General features: G+C 35.1%; 1 protein-coding gene across 1 annotated transcript; it reads left to right on the top strand.

Moving 5' to 3' along the window:
- Window positions 1-6659: 6659 nt before the first annotated feature.
- LOC126075182 (killer cell lectin-like receptor subfamily I member 1) lies at window positions 6660-20084 on the top strand. The gene is made up of 7 exons (XM_049882471.1): window positions 6660-6830; window positions 9119-9391; window positions 11607-11699; window positions 11850-11915; window positions 18059-18207; window positions 18551-18654; window positions 19968-20084. The coding sequence occupies exons 1-7, from the start codon at window positions 6683-6685 to the stop codon at window positions 20071-20073; spliced, it is 939 nt and encodes a 312-aa protein (XP_049738428.1). The 5' UTR covers window positions 6660-6682; the 3' UTR covers window positions 20074-20084.
- The last annotated feature ends 361 nt before the right edge of the window (window positions 20085-20445 follow it).

The raw sequence follows: 20445 nt of genomic DNA, 5'->3' as shown, positions 1-20445 counted from the left end.
CAAGGTTGTGTCATCTGCATAACGCAGGCTGTTAATGAGTCTTCCTCATTCCTGATGCTGAGTTCTTCATATAACATAGTTTGACTCAAGTAATGTGCACCTTTCACATCCATTTGGCAACCATGCCCTCCCTCCAAGAGGCACTTTTGTAACTCTGTCATGCCAATTCCCCCAATTGTAACAAACATGTTGTCTTAGTCATCTAGCACTGCCATAACAGAAACACCACAAGTGGACGGCTTCAACAAAGAAAAGTTTATTGTCTCACAATCCAGTAGGCTAGAAGTCCGAATTCAGGGTGCAAGCTCCCGGGGAAGGCTTTCTCTCTCTGTTGGCTCTGGGGGAAGGTCCTCATCAGCAGTCTTCCTTTGGTCTGGGTGCATCTCAGTGAAGGAACCTCACGTCCGAAGGATGTGCTCTGTTCCTGGCACTGCTTTCTTGGTGGTATGAGTTACCCAACTCTCTGCTTGCTTCTCTTCTTTTTATCTCTTGAGAGATAAAAGGTGGTGAAGGCCACATTCCAGGGAAACTCCCTTTACATTGTATCAGGGAGGTGACCTAAGTAAAGGTGGTATTATAATCCTACCCTAATCCTCTTAACATAAAATTACAACCACAAAATGGAGGACAACCACAGAATACTGGAAATCATGGCTTAACCAAGTTGATAAACATATTTTGCAGGGGGAAGGGGGAGGTAATTCAACCTGTGACACATGTAAAAAAAAATTATCACAGCAGCACCTATGAAAATACCTTGAAAATATCTTTCGGGGAGGAGGGGAGGGTGCAGTTGGCAAATAAATGAGAAGGGGAGTGTTATTTTGGCAAGAATGCAAAGGTCCAGCTTCTCTGATTATTTGTTCACCATACAGATGGAGTAAGTATGGTGAAAGGATACAACCCTGACACAAAACTTTCCTGATTTTAAACCATGCAGTATCCGATTGTTCTGTTCGAACCACCTTCTCCTGGAATGTATAAATTCCACATGAGCACAATTAAATGGTCTGAAATTTCCATTCTTTGAAATATTATCCATACTTTGTTATGATCCACACAGTTGAATACCTTTGTGTAGTCAATAAAACATAGGTAAACATCTTTCTGGTATTTTCTGCTTTCAGATAAGATTCATCTGACATCAGCAACTGATATCCCTTGTTCCACATCTTCTTCTGAATTTGGCTTGAATTTCTGGCAGTTTCCTGTTGATGTACTGCTGCAACATTTTTGAATTATCTTCATCATAAGTTTACTTGTGTGTGATATTGTTTGATAATTTCTGCATTATGTTGGATCCCTTATCTTTGGAATGGGTGCAAACATGGATCTCTCCCAATCAATTGGCCAAGACCTGTCTTCCGAATTTCTTGGTATAGATGAGTGAAGGAGTCTAGTGTTGTTGAAACATCTTGTTTGGTATCCTGTCAATTCCTGGAGCCTTGTTTTCCAGCAATGCCTTCCACGCAGCTTGGACTTCTTTCCTCAGTACCATAGGTTCTTGATCATGTCCTGCCTTCTGAAATGGTTGAACATTGACCAATTCTTTTTGGTACAGTGACTCTTCATATTTCTTCCATCTGTTTATAATGCTTCCTGTGTCTTTCAATATTTTGCACATAGAATCCTTCAATATTGCAACTCAGCTTGAGAAATATTGAACAAGTTTTTCTTATTTGGTTTTCTAATTCTAGGTCTTGGCGTATTTGTCTTCTAGAGCCTCCCTTTGAAATATTCTGTTCATTTCTTTTACATCTTCAATTTCTTCATATTTGGCATTAGTGGTTGGTGAGTAAATTTGAATGATAGTTGTTTTAACCATTTTTTCCTTGTAGACATATGGATATTATCCTATCACTGACAGCACTGCACTTCAGGATAGCTCTTGATATTTTCTTTTTTGATAATAAATGCAACGTCATTCCTCTTCAATTTCTCATTCCTGGCGTAGTAGACCATATGATGTCTAATTCAAATTGGCCAATGTCAATCCATTTCACCACATTAATACCTAGGATATTGATCTTCATGTGCTCATGTGTTAGTATCATTTCTGATGACTTCTAATTTTCCTTGATTCATACTTCATACATTCCGTGATCTGACTACTAATGGATATTTACAGCTGTTTCTTCTCATTTTAAGTTATGCCAAATCAACAAATAAAGGTCCTAAAAACTTTACTGCATCCATGTCATTAAAGTCCACTCTAATTTGAGGAGGCAGCTGTTTTCCCAAGGGTGTTTTAAGTGCCTTCCAACCTGAGGGGCTCATTTTCTGGCACTATATCAATGTTGTGGTGCTATCCTTAAGATTTTCACTACCCAATCTTTCTCAGAAGTAGGTCGACAAGTCCTTCTTCCTAGTCATCTTAGTCTGGAAGCTCCATTGAAACCTGTCCACCATGGGTGACCTTGCTGGTATTTGAAGCACCAATCGTATAGGTTCCAGCATCACAGCCACAACAGTAAAACAAACTGACAAAAAAGTAGTGGACCCTAGCTATGTTTATTTTCCCAAAAGCATAGGCAGCTGTTTAAACACAATTTTTTGAATGCTTTATGATTTACTGTCTTACTCACTTAACTAACAAATATGGGGGCCTGGTGGAGCAATGGTTAATCATTCAGCTGCTAACTGAAAGGTTGGTGGTTGGAGCCCACTTATTGGCTCTGCAGGAGAAAGACCTGGTAAATTGCCTTTCATAAAGATTACAGCCAAGAAAACCCTATGGAGCAGTTCTACTCTGTCACATGGGTTTACTATGAGTCATAATGAACTAGATGGAACCCAGCAACACTATATGCCAAGGAATAAATGATAAGCAATGATGGAGATAGAGTCTAACTTCACAGAACTGGAATTTTTGGAGAAAATAACTATTGATCAAATAACCGCAGAAATTATTTTATAAGTACAATTTTGATGATTTCCTAAATGGAAATATTTATTATAATCATGGTGCAATGAGAAATATAAAAGGAGTAATTGGTCTCCTAGCATAAGGGTTACACGGAGATTTCCCCAAGTGAGTGCAGAATTAACTTACATATTAAAAAAAGAGAATCCCTATAGTTACTTGAGGCAATGGAGTTTCAATGGTAGAATTTTTGTCTCTCATGCATGAGACCTAGGTGCCATTCCTGGCCAATGAATCTCGTACAGAGCTATGCCCATCTGTCAGTGGAAGCTTGAGAGTTGCTATGATGCTGAACAGATTTCAGAGGAACTTACAGACTAAGATAGACCAGGAAGAAAGACCTGGTGATCTAATTCTGAAAATCAGCTAATGAAAACCTTATGAATTACAACAGAACATTGTGCAACCTAGAACCAATAGTGGGAATGGTGCAGGGCCAAGCAGCATTTCATTCATTTGTCCACAGGGTTACCACAGACAGGGCCAAAGTGAAAAAAGCTAACAATGACAACAACATTCACTTAGGCAAAGCAAAGATGAGGAGACAGTATTTTAGGCAAAGACATTAGATTGCGTAAAGTCCCGGTGTTGACATTAACAATGACCTATTCAATTAAGGGAGAATGGTGTGGCAAGAGCGTAAAGATAGGGGCAAGTGTAGTGTGAGATAGAGCTGGAAAAGCAGATGAGACCAGGCCAGAGGCAGACATCTTGAGAATTATTAATTAGTTTAAATAGGCCAGGCCTTGTAATTGACACAGGTATGTGGAGAGGTAGATAACTAGTAGAACGTCCAGTATTTTCTTGTTTAACAGTTTGGGAAGTGATGACATTTACTAATATGGGGATAGGTTTGGAGGGATAATATTGTTGCTTTCTTGGTTTTCATTTTGGAAATGTTGAGTTTTATTTATTAATATTTGAAACATTAAAGTAAATATTAATTGATAAGGAGTATATGAGCTGAAACAAAGGAAAAATCTTGTGAGCAGATATACATTTATAAATCACTTGCTTATAAGTGCAAATTGAAACCATGAGTGTTGGTGAAGATGCCATGAAAATACAGAATAAAGGAAAGAAGTGTTAAAGAAAACGGAGCGTTGAATGCTATTGAGAGCTCAAATAAAAGAGAAATGAAAGGGTCCATTTGTGAGACAGAGATCACTTGTGACCCAAAAGAGAGGTGATACCATGGAATGATAGGGGCGGGTATCAGGTTGTAGTAGGTTGAATAACCCAAAAACTCTTACTGTCAAGTCGATTTTGACACGTAGTGACACAATAGGACAGTGCAGAACTGCCCCATATACTTTCCATGGAGCACCTGGTGGATTCAAACTACTGACCTTTTTGTTACTGTCTGTAGCACTTAACCACTACGCCACCAGGGTTTCTGGTAGGTTGAGTAGTAAGAGTGAAATATAAGTAATATAGATGAAATACAGACGTTTTGAGAATTTTTCTTTTGAAGACTGATAGAGACTTGGGATGGTAGGTATATTGGAATTTGAGGTCAAATGAGGTTAAAAATTGTACATGATTTCAGGCTGATGGAGTGAATGTTGAAACACTGAATATTAAAAAATAAAGAGGAATAATGAATAGTGTATGATTCCTGGGTGTCAGGAGTGCAATGGACCCAAATGTAACTGAAAGTCACCTTACTGAAGAGAAAGAAGTAAAGTAAAATAGGGTGCGTGCAGATAGGTTTGTGTCTTTCTTGTAGAAAGCTGAAAGAGTTTCAGTGTGATGGTCTGCTGGCTTTCATCACGTAGGTCATTTTCTAAAAATAAAAAAGGATGTGGAAGAATCAGAGATTTAGCAACAGTGAAGAATGTGTAGGAAAATTAATTTCAAAGAGCGTGAGAGTGGTGACCTGCTAAAACCAACAGGACTTCTAGGAGTGTTAAAACAATTTGATGTGCAGAGGCATATCTACGGAAAATAACACATATGGCGAGCACTGAAATTGCACCCCTATCTAAACATCTGAAACCCATCTTTTAGAGAACTTCACCATAATATCAGCTCAAAAACACAAGTCAAGGTCATTAATTTTTTACTTAACCCCATAGGGCACTACCTAAAAATTACAACTGTACCTTGCTTGCTTTCACTGACGAAAATTGGTCTATGATGTGCCCAAAGTCATTTTTTTTTTCAGTTTCTTCTCTTGCTATATTTAGCAGCACAAGATCACACAGTTGGCTTTGACCCATGAAGGCTCTCAAATACAAAAGTTTTAGTTTTAACTTGCTAAACGATCTCTCACAGCTGATGATGGAAACTGCAATGATTAGTAGAAATGCCTCAGTGGTCCCCACCCTTCAAGTGGTGCCAAGGACACATGCCCGACATGCCATGTCTTAGATATGCCTCTGCTGTGGGTGACAGTGAATTTATAGTGCAACAAATCTGAACTATTCTGACAGCACTTGGCTTGTCAGGCATTGACAGAGAGAAATAGATCATTGATTACATACAGGATTATGATTTTTCTTAAGAAGCAAGACCAAAAATGTTTAAGAGATTTTAGAGCATAGGCAAAAGTCTTTTGAAATAACATATCATGGAATCAGGCTGGACAGGAGAAAACTGAAGAGAGAAGCCAACTGAGACTGGGACAAAATAGAGCTGGAGATAGGACTGGAGATGTTAATGAGATAATTTTCATGTTGGAAAGACATGAACGAACCAGCTAGAAAGGTGAGAGTGTGTGTGAAGGGCATGAGGCTTTAAGAAATTTTTGAACTGAGATATTTGGAGACTATGACAAAAATCAAGGTGTTCCCATGGGAGTGGCTAGATGAAGCAGAATGAAGAGGTTTTTTTAGAGGCGAAGAGGCTAGGAGATGAGTGGCCAGGTTATAGGAAGACTATAAACATGAAAGACAGTGATTCTTCATCACTGATGAATGAATAGAATCCCAGGAGGATGTAGCAGTCAGTAATTAGGAGAGGAAAAATGAACTTTTAGAGAAGGCTCATACATTAGTGGGAGAGGCTGGAGCAGTGTGATGATAATCAGTAGTATGGTTCTGAATGATCAGGTAAAACCTAGTAAGAAAGCAAATTTGGAAATTTATAGTAAGATAATTTCTTTCATACCCATAGCCTGGTGACTACCAAAGTTTTTCAAATTACAGTTATTTATATATATATTGTCTTACTATATTATTATTATAATATATAATGTATATAACATTATATATTATACCTAATTTTTCAAATTATATAGTTATTTGTAAATATTATGTTGCTATATTATTATTGTATTATAGATATTACTATATTAGGTTGTTATATTATGCTATAATAAACACAATGTAAATGTCGTGCAATAGTTTTTGATATCAGTTGCTATATTATAATTTAACCACTGAGAACAAAAATTTAATTTCTATTTTGACAAATCTACATATACTTCTCCATATCTGGTGGTACTTTTGTTCTATGTAACTTCTAATGCAATATGCAATTTTTATTCATTTTTCATTTAAGATCTCAGACATGGCATGGGGACATTCTCATTAAGCAGTCTTTAAATTCAATCTTTCTCTCATTTATTTTAAACAGGAAGTTTTTGATTTATGAAATATGTTTCCAAGTTATCAAAGATCATGGCAGACTAAAGCCACATCTTCACAGCCAAATACAGACAAGTGTTTTGTGAAGGAGGTAATCTGTGCATAAGCAGCTGCATGAGAACTTCCTTTGTAGTTTTCCACAGACTCTTCTATTAAACAGCACTATCAGATGTTTGTTTTTAACCTAAAATCTCACCTGGAAGTTCTTATACCAGATAGCCTGCTGTACAGTTTTATTAAGTCCACCCTGCCCAAATTTTACCTTGATTCATGTCTGTCATTCTCCTACAAAAATTTCAGATTTATACTTCAAGTCGGTGAGTATGATTGCTTTCACTTATTTGCTTTTCTCTACAAGTTAAAAATGTAGGTCACTCTTGGACGCTAATCTCAGCTCTTAACTAGAATATAATAAATGGTAGTTTAGGGGGGAAAATAATTTCTGTAAAAATTTGTTATGTGTTCATTTTGTAAGTAATGGCGCGAGGTCTGAACCTAGCTATCCTTTTTACTGTTTTTTTTGGTCTTGGCTTTTTATTTTTCCAACTGCCCTATTTCTTTTCTCAAATTAATGTATTGAATAAGCCATCATTTCATCACTATTTTGAAATATCAGATTAATGGGTGCATATATCTGTTTTTAAATACATTTGGCAAATTACTTTCAGGAAAGGTGGGGCCAATTTATAAATTAACCAAAACATACATGAATGAATATCTGTTTTTTGCACGTTTTCCAGCTATGTTAAATCTTATTTGTTTTATCAATATTTACTGATTTGATATGTAAGAATGATATATCATTAATATTTTTGCATTTATTTAATTAGTGATGAAATAAAAGTATTTGAATGTGCTTATTTATGATAAAAAGACACTATCAACAAAAGTGATTTTTTTGTAGTTCTACCTCTTTTATATTTCTTTTCCTTCTGTGTGTGAGGTTCAAAATTTATAATTATTTACTTGTACGTTCTTTGAATCCTTTAAGTTTTTATTGTTTCACAGTTTACATTTAACATTTTATTTTCTTTGAAATTTGAGTGCATTTTGTGAAATTAGTGATTAAGTCTATGTAATGCTCCAATTTTGAACCAGTTTTCCATCTGAATCTACCACTTTTTAACTTATCTTAGATAATTTTTATTCCATTATCTATTCTTAACAATGATAGTTATCTTTCTCTCTCTCCTGGGTACAAAAATCATTTAATTTTTTTCCCAAATATTTAAACAACGCTCTTACCATCTCATTTGTCCTTAAATTAACTAGCAGATATGTGAATTGGCCAAACACTTTTGGAAAAAAAGAAAAAAATGACAAAGTGTTAAAAATCCTTAATGTTTTTATTATTTTATCCCAGTTTTTTCAGTGCTGGAAATTTATTCTTAGCAAATGATCATAGATGCAGGAAAGGTTCTATGTATAAAATATTTGTTACTGAATATTTTTAAAGAATCAGCATTTTACTTTTGGGCAGCTTTTAGCATATGTTCTTTAATTTCCAATAAAATCAAAAGCAATGTATAAGTACTTCAAAACCCTACGCACAAATTACATAGCACATTACAAGTCTATTATTTTGCTTTATAGTATTTGTTATATTTAAAAAATCGTGGTCTTCTGGTGTTCACCAAAACTTTTTTTAACAACTCCCTTAATTATGGACACTTCTGTTGTTAATAGTTTTATTTTCTATTTCCAACCTGTTCCGGAAAAAAAAAAAAAAAAAAAAAAACCCATGTTGCATAACTTTGAATATTTGGGGAATCTTTATGTAGGTAGGCTAAATTGTTTAAAATGGAATCGCTAATCAAAAATCTGTATATTTATGCTTTAATAAATATTGATAAATAATTTGTACTCACAACCACTTGCCAGTCCCAAAAATTATTAATTGTTTAGTCAGCAATCTCACGTGTGAAATTATTCCATCATTTTAACTTGTGTTTCTTTATTAATGAGATTGAACTTTTCATGTATTTATTGTATTTTGTGAACTTTCTATTTATTTTCTTTGTTCATTGGCATTGTCAAATTAACTTAGATGGTCTAAGTTGTGGGCCTCTCTGTGTGTTTGCGTGTGTGCGGGTGCTTATAAGTAAATATGATCTGGTTGGGTAGGAAAAAGGGTAGGCTGCAGACTGAGAGATACATGGTTATGTTACAAATGTGGAATTTTACCCAGTTCTTGAGGGAGAGATGTTTTCTGCCTATTAATAACAATAATCTATTATTCACTAAATTCTATTATCCACTGAATAATAAATTATTTCAATGATAAAATAAACTTTATATCAATCTGATTTAAAATAAAAAGATTTAGTATCTGATTAAAATTTTCAATTCTTAATTAACGTAGTTGTGTTTTAACCATTGTCCATGTTCTTTTCCAAGAGGAAAAGAGACGTTAGAAGCATAATAACTCATTAAAGGAGTTTAAAGATATTCTTCTGAATAAAGAGAACTATAAAGTTGGGAGAGAAATTTAGACTCATTCCTTCCTTTTCATGCCTTAAATATTATGCCAGAATGGATGCATTTCTCACCACTTGACCTGATACGATAACTACTTAACTCTTTTCCTCACATTTCTATTGCATAGACATTAAGAAGAAAAAGCACCAAATTACCGAGACTGAGCTGAAGCAATTCAAGACTTTTCAGGAAAAAAAAATGCCTAAGAATAAGCAAAACAAAGGTATAGTATCCAGGCAAGAAGCATCATGCACAGAATGGAATTTTTCCAGATCTCAAGAGAAGCAAAAAATACCCAAGACTGACCAGAGCACTGTCATGTCAAGTGAACAGGAGGTGATCTATGTGGAACTGAAATGTCATAAATCTTCTCATCTCCAGCTTAGAGAAAAAAGGAAAGGTACTAAAGTTATTTTATTATTTGGCTAGATATTGATTCTTGGCTTTAGAAGATTTCTTCTCTCAAAACCTTATAAAATTGCCCCATTACACTAATAACCTTCAGCACCCTCACTATTTCAGAATACCATAGAACAGGTTGTGTCTAAAATAGAACTCCACTGTGCTCATTTCCTCTAAAATATCATTGACCCAGAATCTAACAGAGCCTGTTATTATCTGTAAGAACTAGTTCTTTAATTGTATGAAGACTGCGTATATTCTAAGTTTATTTTTCATGCTATTTTAAAAAATAATTCTTAATGTTAGCTTGCAATTCAGTTCTACCTAATTCAGTCCCAAAGTATTTATTGAACTTTTACTATGGGCTGGCTCTGGGCTTGCTATGAGGACTAACAGATGAAGAAGCAATGATCACTGGCTTAGAAGAACTAACAGAATTTATTGTGACAGTAAAGAGAGATTACAGGAAAAAGGCTTAATGTAGTGGAGGTAAAATTAAATGACTCCACATTTGTTTGGATGGTGGTAGTAAAAGAGAGAAATGAACAAAACGTTGTAAGGTTTCTGTCTTAAATGATTTGAGTAATTGGTCATCTTACCCTTAAGAAAATTAAGCTATAGATAATAATTAGTACAGTAAAACCAGATGATATATAGCATCTAAAATGTCTCTTGATAGTTCAGAGGGAAATGTCCATGATGAAATTAAGTATAAGAGCCTGGATCTCTGGGGAGAAATTGGGAAAGTACTGACAGAAAGCATTACATGAGTAGGTTACATTGCCAATGGAGACTATGTGGCTGGAGTGAAGAGGACATATGAAAGATTTTTAATTGAATCTTACAGCAATTGTTCATCTTCTGAAACTAAAAGGAAGGTAATGAGAATTGGATAGGAATATATGAATAGTAATATCCATATATGAAGGTATGGGGGGTAGAACAAGTTAAGGAAATTCATGTCTGCTGGCCTCATCTTTTTGGTAAAGTAAGAAGTATGTCTATCTGTTTAGATTAAGGAGCTTGATGTTTGGTAGGGAATTGTGTTGAGCTACATAGTTGTTCAATCCTCAGGCTTGGAAGTTGACTTCGACTCCACTCACTCTTTCCTTACCTCATTCAAGTTAGTGATTACCAAGCAGGCTATGTCCAAACCAGCCTGCACCTCTCCTCTTTGACTGAAATCCATCTTTTTTTCTTCAAGATTACTACAACAGCCTTCCAAAAGGTCTTTCCACTTCAATTCTAGGCACTTTTCAATTCGTTCTTTATGCTGTAAGCAAAATGATCAAGAATTTTTTTTAAAAACAAGTCTGCAAAACTTTCTATTGTTCTTAAAATTAAAAAAAGCAAAAACCAAAACAAAATACAGCGTAATATACTCATTCCTACAGGATACCTTGCATCTCTCCACCTTCATTCACTTCTTTGTTCTAAGATCCAGCCTGACTATAATTTCAGTTCTGTGAATGCAGCAAGGTTGCTCTTATCCAAGGGCCTTTATTGATGCTGCCCTTCAGGATGGAAAGCCACTAATACATTTCATGCTTCAAGAAATAATTAATTCCCTCTTTTCTTCCAATCTCAGTGCAATATGTTTTTTTTGTTTTTTTTGAGAAGTTTTCCTGTCACCATAGACCTAGATTAAAATCTGGTAACAAATCCATATCTGCTTGATAAAATTTATGACATTTATTTCTTATCTCAGCAAAAAGAAAAATATACTGTTGTTTACTCATAGCACTTTAATAAATATTGATTAGTTGATTGATGAATAAATGAATGTTAAAGTTCAATGGAATTTAGAAATCAATATTTTTTATTTCTATGGTGAAGTTTTATTTGCATGACTTGTTTTCTGTAGGTGTACTTAATTTCCCAGTTTACTAGCAGAAAGAGGAAGATTTAGGATTATCCAGAAATAATCATTCGTAAAACACTAGGCACAGAATGCTCAAAGATGTTGTGGAAATTGAAGCTGGACAGGGAGAAAAGTGAGATCAAAATAACTAAATATGAGGGTGAAAATTTAGGGGTCAAAGGACTGGTTTTCACAACGTTGATGAAAATAGTTGTAGTTAGGACGAACATGTTCAAGAATTAGAAAACTGAAAGTTTCCCTCTGAGAGTGAGGCATAATGGTCTTAAAATTTGTATTTGCTGACATCTGGAAAATTAAAGTCAATCACTGTCTCCCTTTCCTTTATTATCAGACCCACAATCTTCAGCATTGCACGTGATAACTGGAACTTTAGGAGTCTTGTGTGTTGTCTTGATGACAACAGTGGGTATCTTGCTTGCAAACTGTAAGTAATTATGAAAATAATTTATTCCCATTATAGCCATCATATCAGCAATGCTGCATATTTCAATGATTTCCTGCGAAGACTGAATTTTCACATTGTTTAATAATTTTTCTCTGAATATCATTAATTACTGCATAATTTTTATCACAGTATTTTCTAGCAAAGGAGAGCAAAACAGAAAAACATCATTTATTCTTACCCTGTCTTCAATGAATGGTGAGTATTAATTCTACCAGTCTACTTCTAACACTTGTCATTATTGGGGCTAAAGGTTATAGCTTCCTCAAATCCTCAAAGCTTCAGTAATTTATCGTGGTGGAAAATGCAGTTTTAAGAATTGGTTATTATTTTATATTAAATCCCTTATCGGGGCAATGCTCATATTGGATAAAATAAGAAAGATGACACAGGAGAAGGTGAAAAGACTCAAAGTATTGCACATATAAGGTAAACCAAAAAAACCAAACCCACTGCCGTCAAGCCGATTCTGACTCATAGTGACCCTATAGGACAGAGTAGAACTGCCCCAACGTGTTTCCAAGGAGTGCCTGGCAGATTTGAACTGCCAACCTCTTGGTTAGCAGCTGTAGCAGTTAACCACTATGCCACCAGGGTTTCCAAATATAAGGTAAAACAAAAATATATAAGGTAAGTATTGTTATTTCTAATTTTATTATTATATGGATAAAAATGGGATTTAAAATATACTGAATAATCAATATATGCCAGTCATATTGCTGTTTTTTTTTTTTTTTTAAAATCTATTCACTAGTTTTAAAATCAAAATCAAACAGAGAAGAAATAATCTGGGAAATAAAAAATTAAAATCACAATGAGTTACCAGTACCTATCCACTGAAATGGCTAAAATTTGAAAAGATAGGCGATACCAACTGTCAGTGAGGATGTGGAGCAACTGACACTCTCCCACACACCCAGTGTTTCAGGTCTTAGTTAAATAAGAGAAATGAAAATATGTCCACAAAGCACTAGTGCACAAATGTTCACAGACACTTTCTTTATAATAACTCAAAATTAAATTTAAAGGACATTTGAAAAATAGGCTTAGCAAACCCACTAACCTCCAAAGTAAATTAAAGGAGAGGATATGAGAGAATGTGGGAAAAGGCATATTTATAAAATAATGTCTTATAAGAATTTTTAGTCATAGATGGAAGTCACAAATGTGCAAAGCAAAACATTTAGAAACATTGCGGTGAAACTGAAGAACACAAATGACAAAGAGAAGACCTTCATTGCTGCTGTAGAGTACTGCTGATTCCCTACGAACGATGGCAATTTAAATGGACAGCTCCTTTCTTAACTACACTGGAGGGCAACAGTAGAATAATATCTTCAAAGTGCTAAGAGAAATAATAAGTAAATGTCAACGTGGGGTTTTAAACAGCTAAACTATCAGCTATTAATGATGATGAAACAAAAACATTTTATGAAATAGAGAAGTTGAGAACGTGAACCACATTGAAGGCACTGAAGGCTGTACTTCAGAGAGAAGGAATATCAAGTCAGCATGAAAAAAAAAATGTAAACACGTAGGTATGTCTAATAAAGTTATAACAGTTTAAAATGTTATTTTTGTTGTTAACCGCCATCCATTTATCCCAACTCATGCCAAACCCATGCACAATGGAACAAAATGCTGCCCGGTCCTGCACCATCCCTGTGATCAGTTGCAAGTTGGAGCATAATCGTGTCTAATTAGCTAGCTAAAAAAAAAAAAAGGTCAAATGAAAGGGAAGTAATTAGAGGCATGTTTTTATGAAAAAAATGTTTGTTAGGAGGACAGAATTAGTAATTTGTTGAGTCTGTTAGCTTTTTTTAAGTTTAAGGTTATTCAAAAACAAAACAAAACAAAATACAACTTTCATTTAAATGAAAACTAAAGTAATAAAGGTAAATTAGTTCAAAATTAGCAGGAAAAAATGGGCCTAGAAAAACAGAATGAATGCAAGGCTACATTAAGATGATGGAACTAAATGCAAAACAGCTTGCCAGTAGCACAGTGAACACCAAAAGCCAAAAGTATTCCTGGAACGGATGAATGGTCGAAGGTATCACTAAGTGAAGGCTGTATGAGATTAGGAGACTTTCTGTGAACAATTTATAGTGACCGACTTGTTTGTTGCCACTTAGTTCATTCCAGCTCATGAAGACCCCATGCGTTACAGTGTAGAACTGCTCTATAGGGTTTTATTTGGTTTGAGTCAGAATCGACTCTACAGCAGTGGGTTTGGTTTTTTTTGATTAATCTTAATAGAGAGCCCTGGTGGTGTGGGCTTAAGCACTTGGTTGCCATCCCGAGGGAGAAAGATGTGGTAGTCTGTTTCTGTAAAGATTACGACCTTGGAAACCCCATGGGGCAGTTCTACTCTCCTATAAGGTTGCTATGAGTCAGCGTCTGTACTTGTCACCAACATAGGGTAAGAATTCCTTCAAACTCAGCGTGCTAGATTCAGAGTTTGTGGTCTATTATCTATGGGTGATTAAATCAGTTTAAAATAAGGCTACACATGAAATACATTTTACAAAAACAATTGCTACATATTACTCTAAAAGGAAAAAAGCAGGACAAATATGGGGAAAAAGCCTATTAATATTGCTTAAGATACATAAATAAGACTTGTGTAAGTGACAAATAATTTGATCCTGAGTGCCAGTCTATTCAATGAAAATGTGTTCCGCACATTCTACAAGGTTCTATTCTAGACAGAAACGTTATAGTTTCCTGGGGCTTCCATAAGCAAAATTCCACAAACTGGGTGGCTTATAAAAAGAAAACGAACAAAAATTTTTTAAAAAATTTAAGTGAAAGTTTACAAATCAAGTCAGTCTCTTATACAAAAGCTTATATACACCTTGCTATGTACTCCTAGCTGCTCTTCCCCTACTGAGACAGCACATTCCTCCTCTCTACCCTGTATTCCCCATGTCCATTCAACCATCTCCTGTCCCCCACTGCCTTCTCATCTTGCCTCTAGACAGGAGCTGCCCACATAGTCTCATGTGTCTACTTGAGCCAAGAAGCTCACTCCTCATCAGTATCATCTTCTGTCATATAGTCCAGTCCAATCTCTGTCTGAAGAGCTGGCTTTGGCAATGGTTCCAGTCTTTGGCTAACAGTAGGTCTGGGGACCATGAGCTCTGGGATCCCATATAGTCTCAGTCAGACCATTAAGTCTGGCCTTTTTTCAAGAATTTGAGGTCCACATCCCACTGTTCTCCTGCTCCATTAGGGATTCTCTGTTTTGTTCTCTGCCAGGGCAGTCATCGGTTGTAGCCAGACCATCTAGTTCTTCCCGTCTCAGGCTGATGTAGTCTCTGGATTTTGTGGCCCTTTCTGTTTCTTGGGCTCATATTGACCTTGTGCCTTTGGTATTCTTCATTCTCCTTTGCTCCAAGTGGGTTGAGACCAACTGATGCATCTTAGATGGCCACTTGCTAGCTTTTAAGACTCCAGACACCACTCACCTAAGTGGGATGCAGAAAGAAAAAAACAAAAATTTCTTCTCTCACAGTTCTGCAGGCTAGAAGTCTGAAGTCAGGGTGTTGGCAGGGCCATGCTCTCTCCAAAGGCTCTAGAGGAAGATCCTTTTTTGTTTCTTTCAGTTTCTGGCAGTCCCAGGCATTGTTCGAGGCAGCATACCTCCAATCTCTGCCTCAGTCTTAATATGGTTCCCTTTCCTTTGTGGCTGTCTTCACATGTCATTCTCCTCCTCTTAAAAAGACACTAGTTATATTTGATTAGGCGAAGTCTTGTCTAGTATGACTTCGTGTTAACTAATTACATCTGCAAAAATGCTATTTCCAAATAAGGTCACATTCACAGACACATAAGTACCTAAACGTAGCTTTTTGGGGGGGAACGCAAACACATAACAGCAGTGTAAAAGGTCTGAGGCTTCACAATTGAAAACAAAACCAAACCTGTTGCTGTCAAGTTGATTCCAACTCTACAGGACAGAGTAGAACTGCTCCACAGGGTTTCCTGTAGGACAGAGTAGAACTGCTCCACAGGGTTTCCTGTAGGACAGAGTAGAACTGCTCCACAGGGCCTCCAAGGAGCGCCTGATGGATTTGAACTGCTGGCCTTTTGTTCAGCAGCCCTAGTTCGCTGGAGCTTTTAACCACTGCACCAGATCTAATTATAAGATGATAAAATGTATTAGTTAAAACAAAAGTAGATTTTTTTTTCTGATTATGCTGATTGCTGTGAAGGAAATACATGTCGCATTTAGATGAAATGTAACTAGAAAAGGCTTTCTATTTTCATAGATGGTCAGCGAAAACTTCAAAACAAGATATTTGAACCACACTCTTAAAAATTGAATTATGTCCCCCCAAAATGTATACTGGAATCTTAATGCTTATATCTGTGGATGTAATCCCATTTGGGATTAGGGTTTTCTTTGTTATGGTAATGAGCCCATGTCAGTGTAGGATGTCTGTTAAATCAACTCAGTTTGAGGTATGAAAAGAACATGCTCGGCACAGAGAAGCAAGCACAGAGGGGAAAATACACACCACGTAGAAACAGCCAAGGAATCCAGGAATTCTGAATCTACAGAAACTCAAAGGGCTCCATCTCCTCCCAGAGACAACAGAGAGAGGCCTTTACCCTAGAGCTAGGGCCCTGTGTTCAGACTTCTAGCCCCCCAAACTACAAGAAAATAAATTTACGTTCATTAAACCACCGGCTTGTGATATTTTTGGTACAGCAGCACTAGCAATCTAAGATACACACGAATCAGTGCGAACAGGCAAATTATTCAATGTTTGATGTTGAATAGATTCACTATCTCTATGAACAAAATAAAATACAAGCAGATGCTCTCATTCATACCAGACACAAAACTAAATTGCAGATGCATTAAAAAACATAATACAAAAATAAATATGTATCAGAAAATAAAGAAGAAAATATTAGTCATATAATGTGGAAATTGGAAAGGATTTATTAAGACAAAAAATAAAAAAAAATATAGACGTAAGTAAATAAGACTGCAATGAAGTTTTTGAAAACGTCACTGTGATGAATGAAAACGTCAAGCATGTCAGCAACATCAAAGATGCTCTGTAGCTTGAGGGAAGGCATTTAAATGGGTATTATCAACAAAAGACTAGCATGTAGAATATTCAAATAAAGAAGAAAAAGAGAAAAAAAGAAAAAAAAACACAAAAATAAAGCAACCTGTAGTGTGGGAGTGGGGACAAAAGCTATGAATGAGAAAAAGCATAAAAGTTGAAATTCAAAGTATAATTAATATGTGAAAAGATGCTCACTTTTGCTGGCAGTTAGAGAATATTTTTGTTATACAGTGGCACATCATTTCAAATCTAATGGTTGGTGTAGATTTTTAAAAATCTGAAAATTTAATAATGTTAACAAAAGAAGTAGATTAAAGGAAGTCATATATACTGTTGGGGAAATTGTATTAAGAGTAAAATCAAACATGTGCCTTCTTTACAAATTCTCTTTCTATACAAATTATCACTATTTACCTTAAAATGTTTGTTACAGAATTCCTTAAAAAGGAAAAAAAATTAAAAAATACATTAACCATAAATTCAAGTACTTGGGTAACTTGTATATTCAGCTAATGATGTTTGATAGAAATATTAACATTATTGATCTTGATCTACCTCCTCAACATGAATAATCCCTGCAAAAAATAATGTTGATTGAAAAAGATATTGATATCATCTCAACAGGTTAATAAAAAGGTAGATTAATATATTCTTATATCTCTACACATATGCACACATTTGTGTGTGTCGGTGTGGGTGTATGGCCTTGATGGGTTGACGTGAAGGATATACACCAACTTTTCTTCTCAAAGAATAAAATGTAATCGTGTTTCTCAGAACAAAAATAACTTTATATTTTTGAAAAAAAGTGCAAATTATAATTAGTTATTAAATATTTGGAGCATAAGTTTTTTAAATTACTGACTTTTTTTCTATATATTTAAAACTATTGACAATAAATGCCTCCAAAAAATTTGAATAGTTTGCTAACTACTTTTTATGTTCCTATAATGACATATAGTTTATCCATTTAAATATGTAGGGATAATTTAAATCACATCAAATATGTTCACATTATTATTTGAACTGTATTTTCCCCAGGAGTATAATTTTATAACAATTATTAAATTGAAAAAATAAAAATTTAACAAATATTGTGAGCTAAGAGTTGTGTAAAGACAGCTTAGAACTCCTACAGAACTTTTTACTATCTAATATCAATGTGTATTGAAAATACATCTTACAATATCAAGAAATTGTGTTGTTATTCATAATATAGAATACAAATCTTGATATTCTTACATTTCCTAAAAGGTTCCAATGATCTTTGTTTAGACCACTGGATTGGATTTGAAAATAGGTGTGTTTATCTTTTCAATGGAAGCACAACCTGGCCAGAAAGCTATGCTGCCTGTGAAGAACTGAATTTCCGTCTTCTGAAGATAGGTACCACAGAAGAGCTGGTAGGGAATATTCTCCTGCTATAACTAGATACAATAACTATATTTAGTTTGGAAGCATCAGTGATTAACAGCAAAATACGGGAAACATTGAAGATTCTCATCAGTGTGTTATATTTTCTTACTTTAACTTGACTTTCTTAGAGAGAAATTAGAGAAATACAATCATTTGAATAGTCAATGCCACAAGCAAACCAAACTAACAAATGAGAAGATAACTTGAGAAAAAAACCTATGTATACTGAGACATGTGTAAACCCTTGGGAGAACACCAGTTCTTGAGTCAGGAAAGAGTAGACCATAATATACACCATTTTCTGGTATATGATTTTTTTTTCCCCCATAGAAAATCTTGAGATTGTTTGGAATAGAAGGGTGGATAAATCTCAAACAGAACGAAACTGATAGGTCCTTCTTATGGAAAGATGGCACACAAGTGAACCAAAGCCTGTAAGTACAGTGTTTGGACAACCCTTTCATTACCAAATTATTATTTAAAAAAATTTATTTTTGGTTGCATGTGTTTTTAGTATTGGAATACATGCTTACTAATTGAGTTTGTTTAAATTTTTGGTTGGTAATTTGGCTTTTGAGAAATATGATCTGGTAATACAAGCCACCAATAAGGCAAAGGGGCACTCTGATGTCACGGATCTGTGGTATAAAATATATCAATAAGAACTAAATAGAGAATTTATTGTGGGTCCATTTCCACTTGGGTTACATGGGGAACCTCTAGTTTTCTAAATATGACACAGAAAAACCAAGAGAAACTCATTAGGGCTCCCTAAAAATCACACAGGAAAGTCATAATTATGCTTGCAAGCCTCTTGTCACAGAAATAGAGGAAAATAAGGCAAAAGTTTTACAAAACTAACACCTCCAGGAAGCATCGCCTAAGACTGCTCAACCTACACACGAATTAGGCACCAACTGCTGAGCTTCACACATTTCAGAAGGGACCCACTTTTACCCTAACGCGTTAGAACCAGAATTACATACTACCTGTTCGGAAACCCTGGTGGCATAGTGGATAAGCGCTACCGGCTGCTACCCATAAAGGTCGGCAGTTTGAATCCCCCAGGCACTCCTTGGAAACTCTAGGGGGCAGTTGTACTCTGTCCTATAGGGTCGCTATGAGTTGGAATCAGTTCGACGGCACTGGGTTTGGTTTTTGTTTTTATGAGGTTCAGAGGCGTAAAAAGTGGCTGTATACCGTTAAAACAAGAGTAAATAAAGAGATAACTGAACTCTTCTAAGAGTATGTGGGACTTTTTGGAGTTACCTGTATAGGGCACAGAAAGAGAAACAGGAAAAAAGGAAAGCATCATAATATACAAGAACCAGCGTGTGGGAAATAATTGCGGGAATGTGGTTGGCACTTTTGAAGCAATTTCCATTTGGGGTCATTTATATTTTTAACTTTACTGGACACTGAGGATCAGTTTATGCTTCGTTTTAAGTAAGTTTTCAAATTACATGAACCATTATTGTATTGTATTGTCTTTATTTGTTATTTGACTCATACTTCCACTTAAACAAACAGGATGGAATTAGTCACTGACTAGTATTTTCTGTTCAACACAACATTTTGTAATTTAAGGCCATCAACCTTCAAGGAGTTTCGTTTTTGTTCTTGATTTAATTTGTTTCTTTGTTGTTTTATTCTTTTTTAACTTTTGTTAACTGGTTGGTAATTTTGAGATAAAATTGGTGTTTTCAGATAACAGTTCTTTCTTTTAATTTTTCTTTTTTGTTCATAGAGTAAAATCTCCTGGAAAGGAAAACCATACATGTGCATACGTAAGAGGAATGTATACTTATTTTGACGACTGTTCATCTAGGAAAAGTTATGTCTGTGAACTTTGAATATAGCACTATTTGTTTCACTAACATAAATTCTTATTCAATCTAATAAAATATTTACAAAATAATTTGTTTATTTACTGCTTTTCTATAATTTTCATAAAATGTTGCTAAATAATTTTTACTGTCCTTAACTCAGAATATTTAGTTAACTTTTGATGCTTTTAATTATTTGCAAATAAAGAAAAATTACTACACATAGATTTCATAGAGGTACTTATCTTCCCTATCACAGCTCATCTTCATATTAATTCATTAAAAAAGTTAGTAAAAATCTTTTATGTGCTATAAGCACTTTGCAAAATCCTAGTGATAACAAATACAAAGAAGGTTTCTGTATCAGGCAGAGTCTGGCAGGAGATTGCTCAAAAGTTT

The sequence above is a fragment of the Elephas maximus genome, chromosome 4, assembly GCF_024166365.1.
Source record: "Elephas maximus indicus isolate mEleMax1 chromosome 4, mEleMax1 primary haplotype, whole genome shotgun sequence".
NCBI lineage: Eukaryota > Metazoa > Chordata > Mammalia > Proboscidea > Elephantidae > Elephas > Elephas maximus.
The sequence above is the reverse complement of the archived record's forward strand: the minus strand, read 5'-3'. Positions and strand labels throughout refer to the sequence as shown.

Excerpts from the sequence above, each read along its gene's own strand:
- LOC126075182 (XM_049882471.1), top strand. The coding sequence starts at position 6,683 with ATGTTTGTTTTTAACCTAAAATCTCACCTGGAAGTTCTTATACCAGAT. Across the intron at positions 9,392-11,606 it reads GCTTAGAGAAAAAAGGAAAG|ACCCACAATCTTCAGCATTG; the intron begins GTACTAAAGTTA and ends CTTTATTATCAG. Across the intron at positions 18,655-19,967 it reads ACACAAGTGAACCAAAGCCT|AGTAAAATCTCCTGGAAAGG; the intron begins GTAAGTACAGTG and ends TTTTGTTCATAG.